The sequence below is a fragment of the Artibeus jamaicensis genome, unplaced genomic scaffold, assembly GCF_021234435.1.
Source record: "Artibeus jamaicensis isolate MK-2021 breed Jamaican fruit bat unplaced genomic scaffold, CSHL_Jam_final contig_851, whole genome shotgun sequence".
Taxonomy (NCBI): Eukaryota; Metazoa; Chordata; class Mammalia; order Chiroptera; family Phyllostomidae; genus Artibeus; species Artibeus jamaicensis.
Window position 1 is genome coordinate 14,959,376 of NW_026521986.1, and position 18,841 is coordinate 14,978,216.

Here is an 18,841-nt window from a genome sequence, read left to right on the forward strand (position 1 = left end):
TCGGTTAGGGAGCTCAGAAAGGTAAATGAGTTGATAAGCTGGTGGGGGCAGGATGACTGTACCTTCAGTGGCCCTTGTAAACAGTATAAAGTCACCTTGATGTGCCGGGACTAATGGCGCTGGAGCAAGCCAAATGGAGGCCCGTGGCACTGAGCCAGGGCAGGAGCCAGCGTCCAATGGCATGAAGAGGGGCTGTCAAGGTCTCCCGTCCCTGCGTCCGTGTCTTTTTCCTGGTGACACACACTCAGCTGTGTTTCATACTGAGTGCAAAACCTCCTGGATTTTCAGTTGCTTCCTCTGTAAAAAGGGGATGTTATGGGGTGAATGGTGTCCCCTGAAAATGACACTGATGCCCTAACCCCTAGGACCTAAGGATATGACCTTATTTGAAAATAGGGTCTTTGAAAATGATCGACCTAAGAAGAGGTCACAAGGGTGGGTCTGAATCCAGGGGATTTTGGACACAGGCCAGCACGCGCACAGGAAACGCCAGGTGAGTGTGATGGCAGAGATGGGGGGGTGCTTCTCTGAGCCCAGAGACCCCAGAGTTGCCTAGCAAATCAGCAGAAGTGAGGAGGGAGACCTGGAAATGATCCACCCTCATGCCCTGGGAAGGAGCCGATCCTGCCCACCCCTTGGTCTTGGACGTCTGGCTTCCAGAACCGTGAGGCAATACATGTCGTTGTAAGCCCCCATGGGTGGTAGTTGTTTGGGGAACTAAACGGTTTTCCCCTTGCGTGGGCAGTAGGGTGTCACAAGGAAGCCCAGGTGAAACCACACAGTGGGTGGGTGCCCATAAATAATCATCAGATCTTTAGGCCAGGGGCACCGGGCAAGTCCAGGGGCACCGGGCAAGTCCAGGGGCACCGGGCAAGTCCAGGGGCGCCGGGCAAGTCCAGGGGCGGGCCAAACGGAGGGCCAGTGAACCACCTAAGACCAGGGCTGCGGAATGGTCAGGCTCCTTGTTTCTGTACGACAGACACATGGGTTGAGAGGGCCGATTCCACCCCTGTGAAGTGTCCAGACCAGGCAAGTCCACGGAGACAGAAAGCAGATTCTGATCGCCAGGGCCGGGGAGCAGGAGAAACAGGAAGTAGCTGCTTAATGGGTGCAGTTTCTCCTCTGGGGGTGGCGGGAATGTTCTGGAACCGAATCGTGGGGATGGTTGTACAACATTGGGAGTGTTTAAATGCTGCTGAATCATACACTGTAAAATGGTTAAAATGGTGAATTTGTTGGTATGTGTATTTTACAATAAAAAGAAACAGTTTGTATTGCATGCTAAAAAAAAAAAGTACAGAAAACTCGAGAAGTCCCAGAGTTGGAATCACCTTTGAAGGAGGAGGCAGAGCTCATAATCCAGGGAATACTGGGTTAAATAACTGTGCTCGCAGCGACACCTTCCCCACTTTTTTAAAAGCCCTGTTCTAGGAAGCTGCTGAAGGGTAGGCTCAAGGTGCGCACTCACATCTTCCGGAACAGTCAGAATACTCAGGGCAGGCAGAGCGTCTCTGGGGGGCGTGGAGGGAGGGGTGAGCATGTTGTGAACCTGACTGTTTGGGTGGCCGGGGGAGAGATCCAGGGTCCCCTAGGCCTTCCTGTCCTTCCCCACCTGCCCCTAAATCCCCACATACTAAATCCCCCAAAGTCTCCACTCAGTGTTCTCTTCCTGACCTTTGACCTCTGGCCAAGCTCTGCAGGCCAGAGCACTTCTAAGAGTCAAAGGCTTGCCCTGCCAGGACTACCTGTAGCTTTTGGGTAGGAACCAAAACAAGCCCAAGTAAGATGGCTAAGATAGGCAGGGGCCACCTCCAGAATGGGCGCAGGTTGCGTGCCTGCGGGCTGGCCATACCCCCTGGAGCACCTAGGGGGCTCGTCTCGGGTGCCAGGTGCTCTTCTAAGCGTCTCCTCGCGTTGACTCGTTTTGTCATCATGAGTCTTCGGAGGTGGATGCTGATTAGAAGCCCCAGGTTGCAGAGGGGGAAACTGAAGCACAGAGAGGTTAAGGGCTCGCGGCCGTTTCCCCGGCACCAGGTGGAAGAGGCGAGATTCCCACCCAGGGAGTCCTAATCCGACATCAGTGCTGTAACTGTAAGAGTGGGTGTCTGTCGGTGCCCCTGCTGGAGGGCTTCAAGGTGAGAAAGTGAAGCTGTGAAGAGCCTCCTAAATGCGAAGGGCTGTAGACCCCAAGGCTTGGTTCAGCTGGGAGAGTTGAGACGGAAAATGTGAGTGATTTCGAGGTCCGCTGGAGGTAAAAAGGCTAAATCATGGTCCCACAGGGCTTTCTAAGGAGGGTGCCTTCCAGGGGGAGAGGTGCGGTTCCACCCATTCACCCAGCGGTCTTCCTGCAGATAAGACACGGTGCTGGCAGAGGCTGGAGTGGCCCTAGGAAGGGCTGCAGCCACGGAGGTGTCTGCTTTCTGGCAGAAACCAGGGAGGGATCAGGGAGAATCCCAGTGGACACAGCTGGAGAATTTTATAAGAAAGCAAATAATGAACAGAAGTCCTTGGTTTGCATCAGAAAATTTTCCCCTGAGAAGGAGCCTAGTGGTGAACAGTGAACCTGTGCAGAAGGGTTACGGACTCGGTTACCAGCATGGGAAATCCAGAGCCCTCTCGCAGGGCTGTCCACCTTCCTAGCAACTAAGCTCACCGAACACCCTGTGTGCGCTCAGGCCGAGTAGGGGGCAGGGCTCCGTGGCCACAGTGGCTCTCAGATGAAACTGTGGGTAAGTGATGGGTCAGCTGAAATCCGCCTGAAGCCCCACTCCCGATTCTCTGCCTTTCTGTGGGCCACCCTCAGGATACACACATTTCTAGAGAGACTATGACTCTAGAAAGGAACGACTCACAGGGTGCACACCTTAGGCATTACTCATTCACTCCACATTCAGGGAAGCCTTACCATGTGTCAAGTGTCACGGTGGCACTGGGGATGCGATGGTGAATAGGACAAATCCAGGGTCTTTCCTGTCCTGGAGGCTGTAGTCCAGCCTCTACTCTTTGTGGAAATGTTCACCGGTCTACATACTAACTTACAAAATGAAGTTAGTGTACTAAAAGTACATTGACTTCCATGGCCTGGGTGCCGCCCATTCTCCTAGTTTCTATTCACCTGGAGAGTGAAGAATTAGATCTGACATGAAGAAGAAACTCAGCTTTGGGGGCTGGTCCCATGGCCCCTCCAGAAGGCGGAACATCACCGGAAATCCCACCTAAATCTGTGTGCACATGTACCCAGATCATCACGGCAGGTGGCCCTTGTGCGATCCAAGCAAATGGGTCTCTGGGTGACAGGACGGGAGGCCCAGGGTGATCAGGAACTCGCCTGGTTAGTTGTGGGCCAGCCCACACTTCCGCTGTTTCTCCACAACTCTTCCATCTTCTGGAAACTTTGCACCAGGGCTCAGTGTTCAGAGTTGGGCCGGCCCACCCAGGGAAGCTGCCCCACCTTTGCAGATACTGGAGCAGGCAGTGTTTCTTAGAGACTCTTCAGCATCCCAAAGACCTGGGCTCCTTTCCCCAAGAAGACACTTTTCCCGGCACTTTAGTCTCTTAGGAAATTGTTCTGGAAAAAGCAGAGATACCAATGCCCCAAAGATCTTCAATCTTGGGCAGTTCTTCTGTCACGAATGTCATCCCCTAGCCTGTTGGAGACCCTCCACATGTTGCAATGGGGCCCACTGGACCCTGCTTCACAGGCACAGGTGACTTCTGAGTCCACCCCAACCCCTAGCCCTCCAGGAGCCTTCTGCAGGTCCCCCGAGAAGCCTGTCTGGCCCCCACGCTGGGAGGGCTCTGCCTGCTCCCTCCCCTGCTCCTGACCTGGCAGGAGGAATGGAAACTTTCGTGGAAAGCACTTGTGCTGACGAAAGCTCCCAAGTCAGGGCTTTGACTCCAGTCCGACAGCCATGGGCTCAGGATCTGGGGGCCACTCCTTGGCAGGGTCGGGACCTCCCGCCTCGCCTCCTCCCCTTGCCTGCTCTGCCCACCTGCAGTCCTCAGCTCTCCGGTGGCCCCAAGGGACTGGTCCCCCACTAGAGAAGTAACTGTCCTCCACTCTTTCCCTCCCTGGTGTCGTCCCCTCCCAAGGTCCTCCTCCCTTTGATGGTGTGTTTTGCTGACCCTTCCCAGCGCCCATCAGTGGCTTTGTCATCTGCATGGAGCTCGGTGGAGTTGAGAGTCTAGAGCTTTTCGCTGTTTTGTTTAAGACCTGGTTATGGTTGTGGGAATTTTTTTCTTTCTTTTTTTTTTTTTTTTGTCAGCTGCCTGTTATATCAATCACGGAGTCGGGATCTATTTATAGGTTGGGAGTACTGTGTCCTTAGTCACAAAGAGACACAGACAGGGGACTGTCAGCTGGTGCCGGAGGAGCTGAGCAGCAAGTCATCAGCAACTGGAGACACCTGAGGGGCGGACGGTGCACCCAGCCCAATCCTCACCCGGCCCCGAGCATGTGAGTACCACGGCTTTCCCCTTCTCTGCCCAGAATCCGCCCTGTACCTTCCTGTCCTTTTTCCTACACACCCCCCTCCTCTCTTTTGCGTGCTCTCTCTCTCTCTGTTTAAAATGGATAAAAATATCTCCCCGTGCCTGCTCTTTCATCCCGGGTTCCGACACTGTAAAGCATCTCTGGGTGGCCAAGAGGGAAATGTTGCCTTTTGCAGGCTGTCGTGGGAAGGTCAGAGGGACGGGGAATGGCTGGTGGGACAGTTTCATGAACTCATTTGGAATCAGTGGGTTCCCTTTTATTTTGTTTGTTTTCGCTGAGAAAAAGTAAGTAAATCAAAAGGGCAAGGGAAAGTTTACATGCCGCTCAGCGGGGTGGGCATGTCTCCCAGCGTGAAAACTTTTATTTGCTGGCAGCTCAGGCGCTGGGTGAGCTGGGAAGGTTACAGAGGGACACTCGGTGCACGCAGGACAGGTGATGATGGAGGGCTGCCGGCACATCCGGGCGCAGCCTGGGAGCTTCCAGGTTCGGGCGGGGGGGGGGGGTTCATGACAGTCCCCGCGGCCAGCTTTTCTCTAGTGCCTCAGAGGAAAATGACTTTTTTTCTTCCCACGGAGTGAGTTTGCTTTGACAAGTCCAGATGAGACTGAGGATTTCTTACCTTACAGGCTTCCGTTGGCTCACTCATCTGGTGTATTTTCTTCACCCTGAGAGAGGGCCTTGGGAGGGGGCTGGGCAGGGGCTGGGGGTAGGAAGAGGCTCTGAAAGGGCGAAGCCAGGTGCCGGAGCATTGCTGATGCATCTCTGCATCCTTCCTGAAGGGAGAAACTTAATATCGCGATTCTTGTCACAGCCTCGCTGGTTTCAGAGGGTCAGAGTGCAGGCTCCTGTGAGCACAGTGGTGGTGTTACCGAACAACAGGAGGAGGTCCAAGGGAGGGGCAATACAATATTCGGCCCACCTAGGGATGCCCAAAACTGCTATACAACAGGGGCCCCTCCCGAAAACCAAAATACTAAAATCTACTGGGCCCTTCTGTCCGCCGCCAATTGGAAACACATCTCTTAAAGCCAGAGATTTGTGAAAAGGAAACAAAATGTTTATTTAATGCTATTCAGGCCTAATGCCACCACTAAAATATCAAAGTCCTTTAGGTTGTACACCTACACCCACACAGCGCTCCCTTCTCCCTCTGTCCCAACTCCGGGTACCGTAAATCAGGAAAAGAGCACACGTCTGTGTTGCAGGCCGCTGGCACCGTCAGCTGTGTCACCGTGCAGGATCTCGAGTTAATCCAAAGTACTGTGGTACCCTCTCATAGTCCACTGGCAAGAGTCCTTTGTACCCCGTTCCAGTCAAAGTCTCTGTTGCTTTTCAGGCCCCGCGGCCAAAGGGGCACCCCAAAGCCGCGTGGGCCTCTTCTACCAAAGCTGCAGGAGTCCGCACTCCACCAAAAGCATGTGGCTGTCTTCTTCACCTGGCTGCAGGGATCTCCATTCTGGCCAAACTGCGTGGTTCTTCCCTTTCACCTGGGAAAGAGGGGTTCCACACTCTGCCAAAACCACGTGGCTCCCTCTTTCACCTCACCGAGAGGGGGTCCTCACTCTGCTGAAACCGCGTGGCTCTCTCTCTCAGGCTTTCTCACTCAGGAGCGCAGCCCCTCGTTACATCCTGAGTCCAAACCCTTCTCACTCCGGAGAGCAGCCCTTAGTTCCCATCCTGAGTCCTCCTAGTTCCATCCTCAGACCCTGCTAGTTCCATCTTGAGTCCCTGCCACAACCTTCTCTCTGGCCCCCCTACTCCCTTCTGCCTGGCTCCAAACTTGGCCACTGCTATTTAACATATCTATGAAACCAGTTAAAGGTTATAGATATGTTAAATAACTATTCCTCCGGAGGTTAGCTCCAAAACTGTTGCTATGCAAAATAGCTCTCAATGGCCTGGCTCCATTCTTTCCCTTCCCCCTGGGGGGGGGCGGTGAGGACATCTTATATGTCTCTCCAATATTTCTATACACTTTGAATTCTGGACACTTTTCTAAATCTTTTTGGGGGGCCCCCCTGTCTGCACCCTGTATCAGTGGCTCCCAGAGATGGCTGTCCCCAGGCACTGTCTGGTGGCCCACACACCTCACACACCACAGGCCTCCTGTGGGACATTTGGGATTTTAGTTTCTGGAGAATGCATAGTATTTTAACAGCCCTGTACTGGAGGAGGTTTGCTGTGTTATGTACGAAGGAACGATAGCCCCGAATTTTGAATAAGAAAATGTGATGATCGATGCCTAACATGTATTATAGACAACTTTTAAAATGCACCTCATTCTTTTTACAAGTCTAATAATGTCTGGGTTTCTGTTCACCAACGCGGTGCCTGCCATGTACTATAGTGCTAGGGACTATGTCTTGATGTGTTTTGGAAAAGAATATCCTAACACAGAAGTATTTTCAATAATTTAAAAGCATTGAACAAAACAGGTATGTCTGGATTGTTTTTGATTAAAGACAAAATAGTTTAGCAGCAAATCTAGCTTGGTGAAAGTTGAATAATGGGGACCCACAGTGTAGAGGCAATTGGGTCTTGTTTTAATTCTGACCTTTGTGAATGTCCACGTTCCTTCCCTTGGCTCTTTATGGTCACTGGTATTTTATTTCAGGCTATTGTTGTCTTGACCCCATTCATTTATTATTTTGGAGGGGAGAATGGGTATCAGGAGGGGGTAAGAAATTGGAAGGTAAACTTGGCACGTTCAGGTAGGAAGTCCTCATTCATTGGTGGGGAAGTTCAGAATAAGCGTGTTGGAAAATGGAGGGGGAGGGGGAGGTCACTATTTAAAACCTAGTATGGTAAATAACATCCGGGAAATGACGGAGAAGATAAGCAGGAGTTGAGCCTGCCACCCATGTAGCATTCTCAGTTCTCTTTCCCAAGGACTCTGTTTTGCTAAACACACCCTGCGAAGGTTCCCCATAATAATGCTGAAGTGGGATTTGGTGGGTTATTGTTAATTAAAGCTCAAGTGAATCGAGTGATTGAGACATTGCATTCAGAAATCACAGCAGTCAGCTGTTTGCAAAATTAAACTATCCTAGGACTTTCAGATCTCAGTGGCTTTTTAGAGAAGGTGTGGCATTTTTTAACCTTTTAACCTGAGAGCGAACCATTCCCCTTGCCCTCCCCCAGAGTGTACCCTGGAGCCTGCTGGCCTACGGTGAAGTGCGGCGGGAGAGGCTCCTTTCCGAGCCAGTTCTGTGTTCTCATTAGTGTTAGCAGTTGAGAGAGAAGAATATTCGTTGGAACATTTAGGCAAGGACTGCCTCTTCCTTTGGATGCTTTTTGGTGGGATGGGGCTTGTTTGGCAGTGTGATGGAGGGCCTGGCTTTCCTCCTGGAATCCGGGATGTGGTTTTTTTCCCCCCTTTGGGCTTTAGTAATAGAGAGGCAATTGGGGAAACTTCAAGACATTTGCATAAGGCAGCCTCTGATTACTTAGTTTCTGCTTCAGTAACGATTAATTTTATGTGGACTGAGTTCCCATCAAACTCATCTTTTTTCCCAACTGATTTTTTAAAGGCAATTGGTCATGGGGCTGCCTGTAACTTCATGTCCGCAAAATCTAACCCATTCCATCCTTGTGGTTGTTTATTTCTCTGAATGTAAATGCACGGTTGTTTTATGCATCCCTCCCTCCAACCCCAGCCCCAGCCTCCTCCCAAACCGGGGACAGTGGGCGCCAATGAACAGGTGCTCTGGAATATGGCAGGCTCAGGTGCAGGGCCATCAATCTCGAGGAAGAAGGAGTCGCAAATACATGGAAAGTGCTCCTCTAATTCAAACAATTTGGCATAGCTGGGGTCTCTCCAAACACCCCATAAATAAAAGATGGCAGCTGGCAGGGGCTTTAAACCAAAGACCAGGCACGGCTCTCTCTCTCTCCACCACTTGGTTGGGCCCTGTATCTGTCCATCTTTTTCTTATCTCTATTTTTACATTTCATTATCCTCCTGCTCTCTCTCCCCACCTTTCCTCCCCCTTCTAGCCTTTCCTGGAAAAAAAAAAAAAACAACACATTTCTATCTGGCACAGAAAATAAACTCAGATTGTGGGTAGTTATGTTAATCTAATTCAATCCTCAGCGGGTTAAGAGTGAAATTCTAATAGTGGAGCTGTTGAGGGCTTTTTTGTTAATGGCTTGGGGATTACATTGAGTTAAAGGCTCATTTCCTAATCAAACAGAGAGGGAGAGAGTGACTCCGAATATTTATGAGTCTCCCAGTGAGAGTTTAAACATTCAACTCCAAAAGCAGGGTTTCTACAGGAGGAAAGAGTTAAAACCCCTCAGGGCTGCTGGGGAAAAAAAATTAAACCAGTTAAGCCATCAGCATTTTCAGGCTGCCGTACAACTTCAGCAAAGTGGAAGGTGGGGCTGGAGGGGAGCCGGTTCACAGAGTGAAAATGGAAACTGTGGGCTGAGGCTCTGAAGCCGGAGTCAGCTGATGTGCTCAGAAAAAAGTCCCCCGCAGCAGTCTGGGGTCCTCGGTTCACCAAGGGCCTGGAGGGGCTGTGTGCCTGTAACTCCCCAGATGAATTCTCCTCCTCCAGTCTGGAGGTGAGAACGTGGAGACAGGAGTATGGCTCAATTTACCAGCAGCTGGAGAGTTCCCCTGCCGCCTGGTGGAACTGGGGGTTGGTGGGGGTGGGTGGGATCACTTGGTCCTGCCTATGAAATGCAGAGGGCGGCTTCCCCTTGAAGAGCATATTTGCAAGCCCCTCTCTGCCCCTTCGCTCTGTGACTGTCCAGTCCCTCGGCCCCCTGCTCTCTGTCTGCTTGGGGCTCTGTGCATACGAGGACCTCCAAGCCCACCTGGTTCACTGTGCCCAGGAGAAAACAGGTCGAGGACTCCCTGATCTCCCACCAGAGAAGGCGAGGAGTGACTGGGCCACCAAGGTCAAGCAAAGTCAAGGCAAAGTGAGGTCAGGAGTCTGAGCTCTCTACCTGCACTCTGGCTGCTCTCTCACCTGGTTCTCTGGGGCACAGTAGAGGAGCAGGGAGCGTGGGAGCCAGACGGCCCACACAACGTGCCCTGGCTCTCCTGGAGTGCTGGTTCCTTCTGCAGGTTGGACAGGTAGGGCAGGAATCCCCAAGACAGGAGGATTCTGAATGTCTGCCGCTCACTAACTGAGCAGTTTCTCGGCCTTTCACTCGGGCCCTGTTTTCCCACTCCACGGGGCCTGCGGAGGCACCAGACAGCAGACTTTCTATCTCTGCCCCTCTGGCTCGTTTCCCGTCCCTGGGGGTCTTCCTCTTAGAGCATCGTGCTCGGCGGCCTGTGAGTCCTCGTGCATTTGCACTTTCTGGTGTCAAGGTGGCACGTATGTCTCCAGCGACTTTTCTCCGCAGCCTTTCTTACGTGGCCGGTGTCCCCGTCTTCTTGGAGCCCCTGGCTGGTCTCCCTTCACTCTCACATCATCTCTGGTGCGATTCCTTCTGTGGGTCACCCCCACGGCACCAGCCAGGGGCCAAGAGCGGGGGCAGCATTTCATCCCCCTTTGTAAACCCAGATCACGGTGGATCATTCCTGCCCTCTCGCCCCAGCGGGAACCTCCCACAGACCACAGGGGGCTGCGGGTGAGTGTGTGCGTGCGGGGGCCGGCGGCCAGGGTTCAAATGCCAGCACCCTCTTCTCTCAGCTGTGAGCCCTTAATGGTCTCAATGTTCCCATCTGCTTCCTGGGGTTAATTCTAGAACCTTCCGTATAGGGTTGCCGGGAAGATGAAATGCACATGAAGTGCTAGCCCTTTGTCCAGTGAGTTAGACTTTTGTTTGTTCAGCACAGAGCAGTCGCTCCTCACTAACTACGGGCCCCACCCCGACTGGCTCAGGAGGTTGGGCATCTTCCCACGGAGTGAAAGGTCATCCGGTCGATTCCCTGTCAGGGGCACATGCGGGTTGCGGGCCAGGTCCCTTAGTTGGGGGCATGCGGAGGCAGCCGGCTGATGGTTTGTTTTGCACATCAGTGTCCCTCTTTCTTCCTTCGCCTCGCTCTGAAAATAAAACTACGTGTATATAAAACAAATAAAAACGGGTCCCTACACTTCCCATCACGGGGCTATGTCATAGTTAGCTCATGCTGCTACGAAAAAACACCACGGACTGGGGGCTTAAACAACGGACGTTTGTTTTGTCATGGTTCTGGAGGCTGGTCCAAGGTCAGGGGCCAGCGTGGTTGGGTTTGCTGAGGCCCCTCTTTGTACACAGATGGCTTCCTTCTGACTGTGTCCTCACTGCGGGGAGAGCTCAGCTCTGCTGTCTTCCTCTTCTTCCAAGGACCCCCAGCTTCATCCTTTGAGGGGGGCTATTCCAGTCAGAAGCCAGAGATCAAGGCATATCTGGAAACCCCCACAACCTGAAAAGTACTTGGGCTTTTAAGCCACTGTGGGAAGCAGAGGGTGTGAGCCAGGCCTCGGTCGTCAGTCCTATGTCCGGGGAAGAAGATCTGACTCACGTCTGCTCTGTAGAAGCAGAGTTCTGCCACCTCCCATGGCCCTGGCCCACACCATAATGGACAGTCTTGTGCTTGGGTCTCTGGGTCACCCCAGCGCTCCCCTCCACCCTATGCTCTCGGCGGGCAGGTTGGGCTCTGCCACAGAGCAGGCCGGGCCAGTCCTGGTTGTGAAGCCACAGAGGTGTTCTCAGGGCAGCTGGTGACAGCTCTGTGCTCCTCTCTCTCATCATGGTCGCTTGACACATTAATCTAAGAGCCACGTGCCTCACAGGAGTTCCTGAAGAGGCATCCCCTCGTGGGCGGCCCCCAGTCCCAGTGCCCTCCACCCCTTATGAGTCTCTGTGTAGGGACTCCATGCTGCAAAGCAATGAATGAACCCTGTCCTTTGCTTTCCCTGCTGAGAAGCCACTTCTTTCCTGGCTGGGGCAGGGCACAGGAGTCACAGTGCCACCAAACGTACGAGGCACCCCATGTTGTTCTCCCTCTCCTCCGTGAGTTGGAGGTACCAGTGATAAACAGCCCCTGCCTGTCCCTCCTGCTTTCATGTTTCTCAGTCCAGAAAAGGGGAAAACGAGGTGTGTCCTTACTCAGATGAGCACAAACCTTCCCAGGAACTTGGTTCTGTTCAGTGAAGAGCTTTGACTAAGTCAATGTCGAATTCAATTGCTAAACTGGTGTTTCTCCTGTGCCTCTTTCCCTCACTCGCCCCACTCGCCCCTCTCCCTTCCCAGGCTGTCCCCGCCTGCTCTGGCTCTCCCTCCTCTTGCTCCGGCCACGCTGGTCCCGGGGGTTCACACAAGAGGGAGACCTGCCCTCTGAAGTGTCCGTTTCCATGAGCACAGACGAGGCTTCGGGACGGTGGCAAGCTAGAACGTCATCTTTGGTACTGGATTCTTCCCAGGACAGCATCTCTGCTCTTTTGGAAGAGTGAAAACTCAGGATGTCGAGGGTTAAATGATGCGATGAAAAACCTGGGCACCCCTGGGGGACCCGTAGCTGGCTGAGACGATTGATTGGCTTGGCTTGTGATCCTTCTAGCAATATGCAGGAGGGAGCCCATTGCTGATTAGGCTGTGTGTGTGTGTGTGTGTGTGTGTGTGTGTGTGGGGGTTCACAGCAGTGACAGGGGGCATAGGATAAGATCTGAGAGAGAAAGGTCGGGTCCTTTGCTCCTAAGTCAGTCATTCTCAGCGGGAGACCTACCACCCCACATAGATCTGTGGTTATGTTAGGGCACTGTGTGGACAAGTCGGCTGGGAGAGGCAGGATGAAGGGTACACAGGACTCCCCACGACTCCCTGTGAATTTAGAATGATTTTGAAATAAAAAGCTAGAAGACAAAGTCACCTAAAGGGAGGCCCACGTTGAGGGCTGTTCCACCTGTGCCTCAGGGGGACCAAGGGGTAGGTACCAGGCAGGTCCGGCCACCTCCAGATCAGGGCTGATTGAGGCGCACGTGCTCTTGGGGGTCAGTTCCCCTGATCGTAACATGAGGGCTCGGAAGAAACCTCTTAGGCCCCCTAGCTCTAAGAGTTTCCTTTGTAGAACTTGTTCAGGATGGACCTGGTACGTTGAGTTCCTTCTGTAACCAGTACCCACAGGTCAGCCGCCTGCGTCCCTTTAATTCAAGACCTTGGGCCCAGACATGACTCTTCCTGGGCTTCATGCCTTTCTCACCATCCATTAGCGTCTATTATCTACCATTTTCCTCAGCTCGTTCTCTCTCCTCACCTCCTCGCCTACATGCACACCTGAGCAGGGAGCGGAAAACTGGTCAGAACTACTTGTTCAGAAACAGCTCTGCTTACCAGCTCTGCATTCCCAATTTTGTTTATAATGTGTGGAGACCGCGTTTCATGCCTCCGTGCTCCTATTGTTCCCCCCTCCCGACCCGCCGCCCCAGGCGTCACATTAGGCCTCCGCACCCTGGGAGGCCCCAGCAGCCTGTCCTACGGGTTTGCTCAAGGCCCTTTGGCAGCCACTAAGAAAGGCGCACAGGTGAGACGTGGGGAGAGAATTTCCCAACAGGGCGACCCCAGCAAGTCCTTCTCCCTGCCGCACCTCCGTTTCTTCCCCCGCAATAGGAGACTGAAACCTGCTCTGCGTGTCTCACAGGGCTGGCGTGGGGCTGAGAGTAAGAACACACGCTTTTCTTTAAAAAATGGAGCGCCTTCCAGTTTTAGACGGACTCCCCTGCCCAGGGACTTCCATGGAGCAGCTTGGGCAGTGACCGGGTATGAGAGCCACGCTCCTGGACCCATGTGCACCTTGCGCTAGCTGTGACCCAAAGATGAGGAGACCGAGTCCCCCCCACACTTGGCTCGCTCACCTGTATAATGGCTGTGACATGAGCACCTTCCTCGTGGGGTTGTCATGGAGACTAAAGGAGGCGCGTATCTGGGCCCTTGAACAGTACTTGCTGGAGCCAGACAGTAAACTCTGGGCCCGTGCCACTGCTGATGACCATGATGACGATATGGCTGTCGTATTTGGTTTCTGGGGCCCCGTGCCAGAAAGGCCAAGAGGGAGGAGGTGTGCCAAGCCCCCACATTCCTCGAAAAGTCCCTCTGAACCACTTACAAGTGCAGCAGAAGGTGGGGGAGCAGTGCAGACACCCCCTGGTCCTCCACAGTTCCCTGCATTTCCGCATCCTGAAACCAAGTGAGCTTCCTCCCAGTGCCTGTCTGGGGCTTGGGGAGTGGGGGGAGGAGATCCAGCCAAGCCTTTCACCTCTCGTGGAAGTCAGCTCTCCACGGCCTAGCCCAGAGGGCTGCTGAAGGCCAGAAGTCCAAGTCCAGGTGGGAAGGTGGGAAATGGTTTCATTGGGTTGTCTCGTGTGTCCCTAAATCGTGGAGTCACCAGAGTATATTTTCTGCAAAGGCCCAGTTCCTCCTCCCTGTGCAGAGTAACTAAGGGGGGTTGCTTGTTCTCCACATCCTTGCAGGTGTATCTGTAGAGAGTACTTGGCAAGGGAAGAGTAATGGGAAAAGTAAGGGCAATTTCTAATGCCTGGGGCAGGGGGAAGAGGTGATTGCACATTTCAAGGGACTTGTGGCACCGACATCACGCTCTGAAGGGAGAATTTCCAACCCAGACTTGGGACCAGCCTGCGCGCACGTGTGCGCGTTCGGGGCGCTGTGGTCAGCCATCCATGACTCTCCTTTTTCCCTGTCTTGGGCTGCGAGTAATCTTGAAGGAAAGTGTAATTACTATTTACTCTAGGGCACTTACTTGAGAACACCCTTGTGTAATGACTCTCGAGTTAATTCTGCCTTCAGATGCCCATCTGCTGTTGCTCCTGTGGAAGCCAGTGGGAGCCAAGCACCACTTTTAGCCCGAGGGAAAGAGATCAGGAGATGGATATGAGTCCCAGCAAATTCAGGCGTCACTCTCAGGCGACAGAAACATGGTGGGGGCGTCTTTTTTCTCATATGAAATCCTCACCCACTTGTCTGCCCTCAGCGAGAGAAGGTTCAAAGCAAAGCCAGTGTAATCTAATGAGCTGTCTTGGTGGATCTGGACAGCCAGCAGCATTGACGAGGGAAGTGTGTTCAGAAAAATTCTAGAGACAGGATCTAAAGCGGGCAACGGATGCCGTTCATCGCCCACAGGTAGACATAAGAGGTGCGTGGGAATGAGAAGTAGTTGCTCTGGAGGGGGCACAGGCCCGTGAGAGTGCTCTGCCTTTTGGTCTGCCAAGTGCTCGAGTTTGCCTCGGCTGCCTTGGCTCCTTGCTTGCTTTCCTCCCCATTTATTTTTGGCGGTACATTTGCCTCATCATTGAAAGTGGGAGGTGGGGGCAGAAACAAGGCAGATGGGTGCATTATAATGAAACTTTTGGAGTCTATCTGCTAAAAATATCAGAAATATTACCTTGAGTGGGACCCTCCATTGATGTAGTTGGACACTGCATATGGAGGTAAAACTGGCTTTTACGGCAGCGACCTGAGCCAGCCTTTGGGCTAACTTCCCGAAGCCCCTCCGCTCCGGTGCAGGCTCTGCCCCTTCCTGGCAGCCTTGTCTAAGCCGCTCCATCCCCCTGCCTCTGTTTCTTTCCCTGTAAAAGAAATGGTGGGCCAGTGGCTCCCACGTGCTCCTCTGGGTCCAGCCGTGAACTTTCTCCGAGCCCCACCCAGGGATCTACATGGATCACAGCTGTGTGCATGATGGTCCCTGCCCCCCTGCCCCCCAGAATTAAGGCTCTGTGCACAGTGGCTGGACGTGACGGGTACTCAACACGCTTTTGTATGTATTAATGAAGGAAATGAAACAGGTAGAGCCAGCCTCCCCAACCCAGAATGAGCTTTGCTGTTTCCAGAAATGCCACAGACCTGGTTGGGTTTTGACCCTCAGTGTCCACCCTCATGGGCCATGGTGGTGGTTCAGTCCTCTGCGGTGGGAACTGGAAAATCTTTTCACCATAATATGTAATTTGAGTTGCCTGAATAAAGCCACTCAAAACACCTTTGAGGAATGACATTATTTTCCAACCGCCATGCCTACCTCTCTCCACCACCATTGTACTATTTCTGTTCTTTCTTCCTCTCCATCATACTCTCTTAATTTAAAAATATTACATTTGGAGACTTGCTAAATAAAGAGACCTCAGAGCACAGACTAGCCCTTATCCATTTTCTGCGTCCCTCTGTGATTCCTCAAACAAATCTTTTTTGTTATTTTTGACTAAATGGCCTTGATTTTACCATGAATCGTTATGTGGCAATTCTTTTTACCGCGTCTAACTTATTTCTAAAATATTCTCCCCTGAGTCCCCGAGTCTACTTCTCCTGATCCCCGTGCCCTTTCCCCGTCTGTCTGCCATTTCACACGACTGAGAAAGTGATGTCTTCACATGTCGGACCCTTGATCTCGGGCCTTTCCGAGTCTTCCACCAGAAGGTCCCAGAAGAACAGTTTCTACAATTGGACTTCCACCATTCAGGTGGTCTGGGGTCTCTGTCATTTCCATACTGAGCCTGGGGACACGCTTTGTTCTCTCCCTTAAAACCTCATATTTTCTTTAACCAGCAGTTTTCACATCGCAGATCCGTCTCATTCTGAATTTAAAGCCGTCTCCACTCTCCGGGCTCCGTCCAGTGGGCCCCGTTGTGCAGGAGCCCGCTTTCCCCCTGACCGCGATCTCGCCGCGTGTCGATGCTGCCGGGCATCACCTGGTATCCAAGCACGCCCTCTCCTCGAAGCGTTTCTTTCCTGTTTCCTTACAATGTCGCTGAGTGCTCGCCCGGTTCCTTGACTTTCCCACGTGTCTGCCCTCTGCATCTGCCCTTCTCAGCGTGGGAGGAAGAAAGGCGTTGATGAGGACCGGCTCTGTCTGGAGACTTGACACAGTTGAGATTTGATCTTTGCAGTGGCTGAAAGACGTAGGTACTATTCTTATCCCCATTTTACGGAAGAGGAGACAGATGCACTGAGGTTCTTGCTTAAACCCCCCCGGGCGGTAAGGAATATGGCCTGCTGTCACCTTCGATGACATGCCACAGGGCTGAGTGCAAGTTGTCAAACCTCAAAACCACACCAACACCCTTCGGTGTCATTTATATAAGCACTGAACCCAGACCAACGTTTAAAGAAAAAGTCTTTACTAATCGAAAAGTGATCTGAACAAAAAAATCCCACTCTCCTTGTGGTATTATCCCTGCCACGCGGACGTTTGCATCCGGTGAGCCCCCTCTGAGACACTCTGTGCCCTCCTCCGCAATACTCACAGTCTTGCTTTCCCTAGTCAGTTTTTTTAAATCTCTCCAGAGGAGCTGAAAACCCTGTTGGTAAAACACAGGCGTAATCTGTGGCTAACATGGGCAGCTTTTAAAAGCCACCGGGATGTGGGCTCCTCCTTCGGAAAGCGAGTTCCCGTTCGCTCCTGCTGCATCGTGGCTGCATCTTCCCTGCGCCCCTCCCCCCACCGCCTTTCCCACTTCAGTCACTCACAGACCGTGGTTTCGTTCCCTTTGGCTCTGGTTTTGTCTCTTCCCCACCATACCCTTTCCACGTGTCATCTTTCTTGCCTTTGTCTTCTGAGAGCTTCGTCTACAAACTTGACACTGGTGCTCCCTGACCCATCCTCCAACCAGGAGCATCCATTATCTTGCTGGGTGTTGCGTGTCCTTCCCTCCTGCCCGGGCTGTGCCCAGCACAACCCGCCACACAGTTTTCTGATTGAGGGAGCGAGGCTGGGGGTGAGGGGTCTCTGCTAAATACATTCCGGAGGACAGTTGTCTCCTCTCCTCGGGTGGAGTCCCGCATGTGATAACTGTTCGAGACAAAGTATCTGTCGTCTCCCTGCAGGGCTTGGTATCTCTAATTCAGAGCCGAAGGAAGGAACCCAGGCTACTGCATCAGCAGTAGCATTTCCTGAGGGCATTGCAGACCTACCAAATGGTAAAGATGACTTTCACACTCAAGCCTGGTTGCCTCTATAGTCCGTTTCTCAAACCAGTACTAGGGTACCTGAAGGCGTGCTGGCCCGGTGCGTCCAGGTTGCCCAGCTCGCCCCAGTCCCCAGGGGCTCGCTGCCCCTCCCTATGCTCCTCTCATCCATCTCCTTGCAGTGCACATCCATCCTGCCTCCTCCCGCAGCCCCATACCACCTTTCAGTTATTGTAACTTGCTTCCTCCCTGAAGTTGCCCTAGTGATATAAAGCCCAAGAGTGAAGTGCCCCGTCCTCCTGTTCTGCACGGCCAGCATCCTTTACAGACTCCCATGAGGTCTCCGTGTACCCAGAGCATACACGTGTTCACATCTGTGCTCACGGATACACACATTCACGCTCTGTGTACAAGCTGCTCAGCGCTTCCTTCCACGCCCGCATCGGATGCCCCTCGTAAGTCCGTCCTCCGCCCTCGCTCTATGCTCTGCACTGTCAACGTGAAGAAGGCACTGCAGGGCCCAGGGGTGTCCCAGCGCCAGCACAGGGGATGGCAGAAGTCCCGACTTCGGAGTAAGGCAAACCTGGGTTCAAAGTTGGGCTCTGCGGCTCCTTTGCTTGCTGGTTTCAGGCAAGTTAATCTGCCTCTTTGCACTCAGTTTTCTCACACACACAAAGGGGATGACCAAATCCAGACTCATGGGGTCATTGTGAGGATTAAATGGGATGAGGCAGAAGGAAGCATGAGCTCAGGGTGGGCTTGGGAGCTCTCCTCTCCCCCTGGCTAGGTGGCTGAAGTTCAAGGATGATGAGTTGGGTTTTCACAGATACCAACCTGCCACGGTGGAGGGTGTTCTGGTACTAAGGATGTTAGCCTAGTCGAAAGCCTTGCTGACTCAAGAATTTGATTATAGACCCGGGGAGAGAGTAGACATGAGGTTCGCTTTATAAGATGTTTGCGACCACGTGATGGTCTGCTCGTCCTCCACCTTCAGGCCGTGCTGCCTTCTTCTCTGGCTGCGCCACGCACGGGGTAGGGAAGAAGGTACCTTCCTGCCAGCAGCTCTTTCCAGTGCCTGGCCCGTTTGTTCCCCTGGGTGTAGGTAAGGTTCTGGGGTGCACAGGCCACCATCTGCTGGAGCCGCCATGCCTGGGGCCAGCACCAGCCCAGCCTCCAGGACCCGTCCCCAACTTTTGGCAGCTGCCTGGGCTGGATGACCTCACAGCTGTGCCTTCAGCCCCTGGGGGGCTTGTGTTTCTGTCCGTCTCAGGGGCCCATCCCAGCTGCTGGGCAGAGGGCCCACTGTCCTTCAGTACCAGAGGCTCATACTGCCCGGCCTGTGCCAGCACTTGGCAAAGGCTTTCAACCAAGAGGCCTGCGTGTCTTGCATCCATGGCTGCCTGCCTGTCCCACCAGGGGCATGGACCCCGAGTCGGGGTGAGGCTCTGCCAGCTTTTCCATTCCTCTCTGACAGGTCCGGAAACTCCTTGGAAGATTTCT

General features: G+C 53.1%; 1 protein-coding gene across 4 annotated transcripts in view; it reads left to right on the forward strand.

The window, feature by feature from the left end:
- The window catches only part of ESRRB (estrogen related receptor beta), a 172,645-nt gene that overhangs the window by 5,022 nt on the left and 148,782 nt on the right, over positions 1-18,841 (forward strand). The window contains exons 1-2 of one of the 4 annotated variants that reach the window (XM_053673350.1): positions 244-493; positions 4,266-4,456. In XM_053673350.1, coding sequence (XP_053529325.1) covers positions 4,455-4,456 — 2 coding nt within the window. In that variant the 5' untranslated portion in view covers positions 244-493; positions 4,266-4,454. Of the gene's footprint in view, positions 1-243; positions 494-4,265; positions 4,457-18,841 lie in introns of those variants that run through there. The other 3 variants (XM_053673352.1, XM_053673351.1, XM_053673353.1) reach the window with 3 other exon arrangements.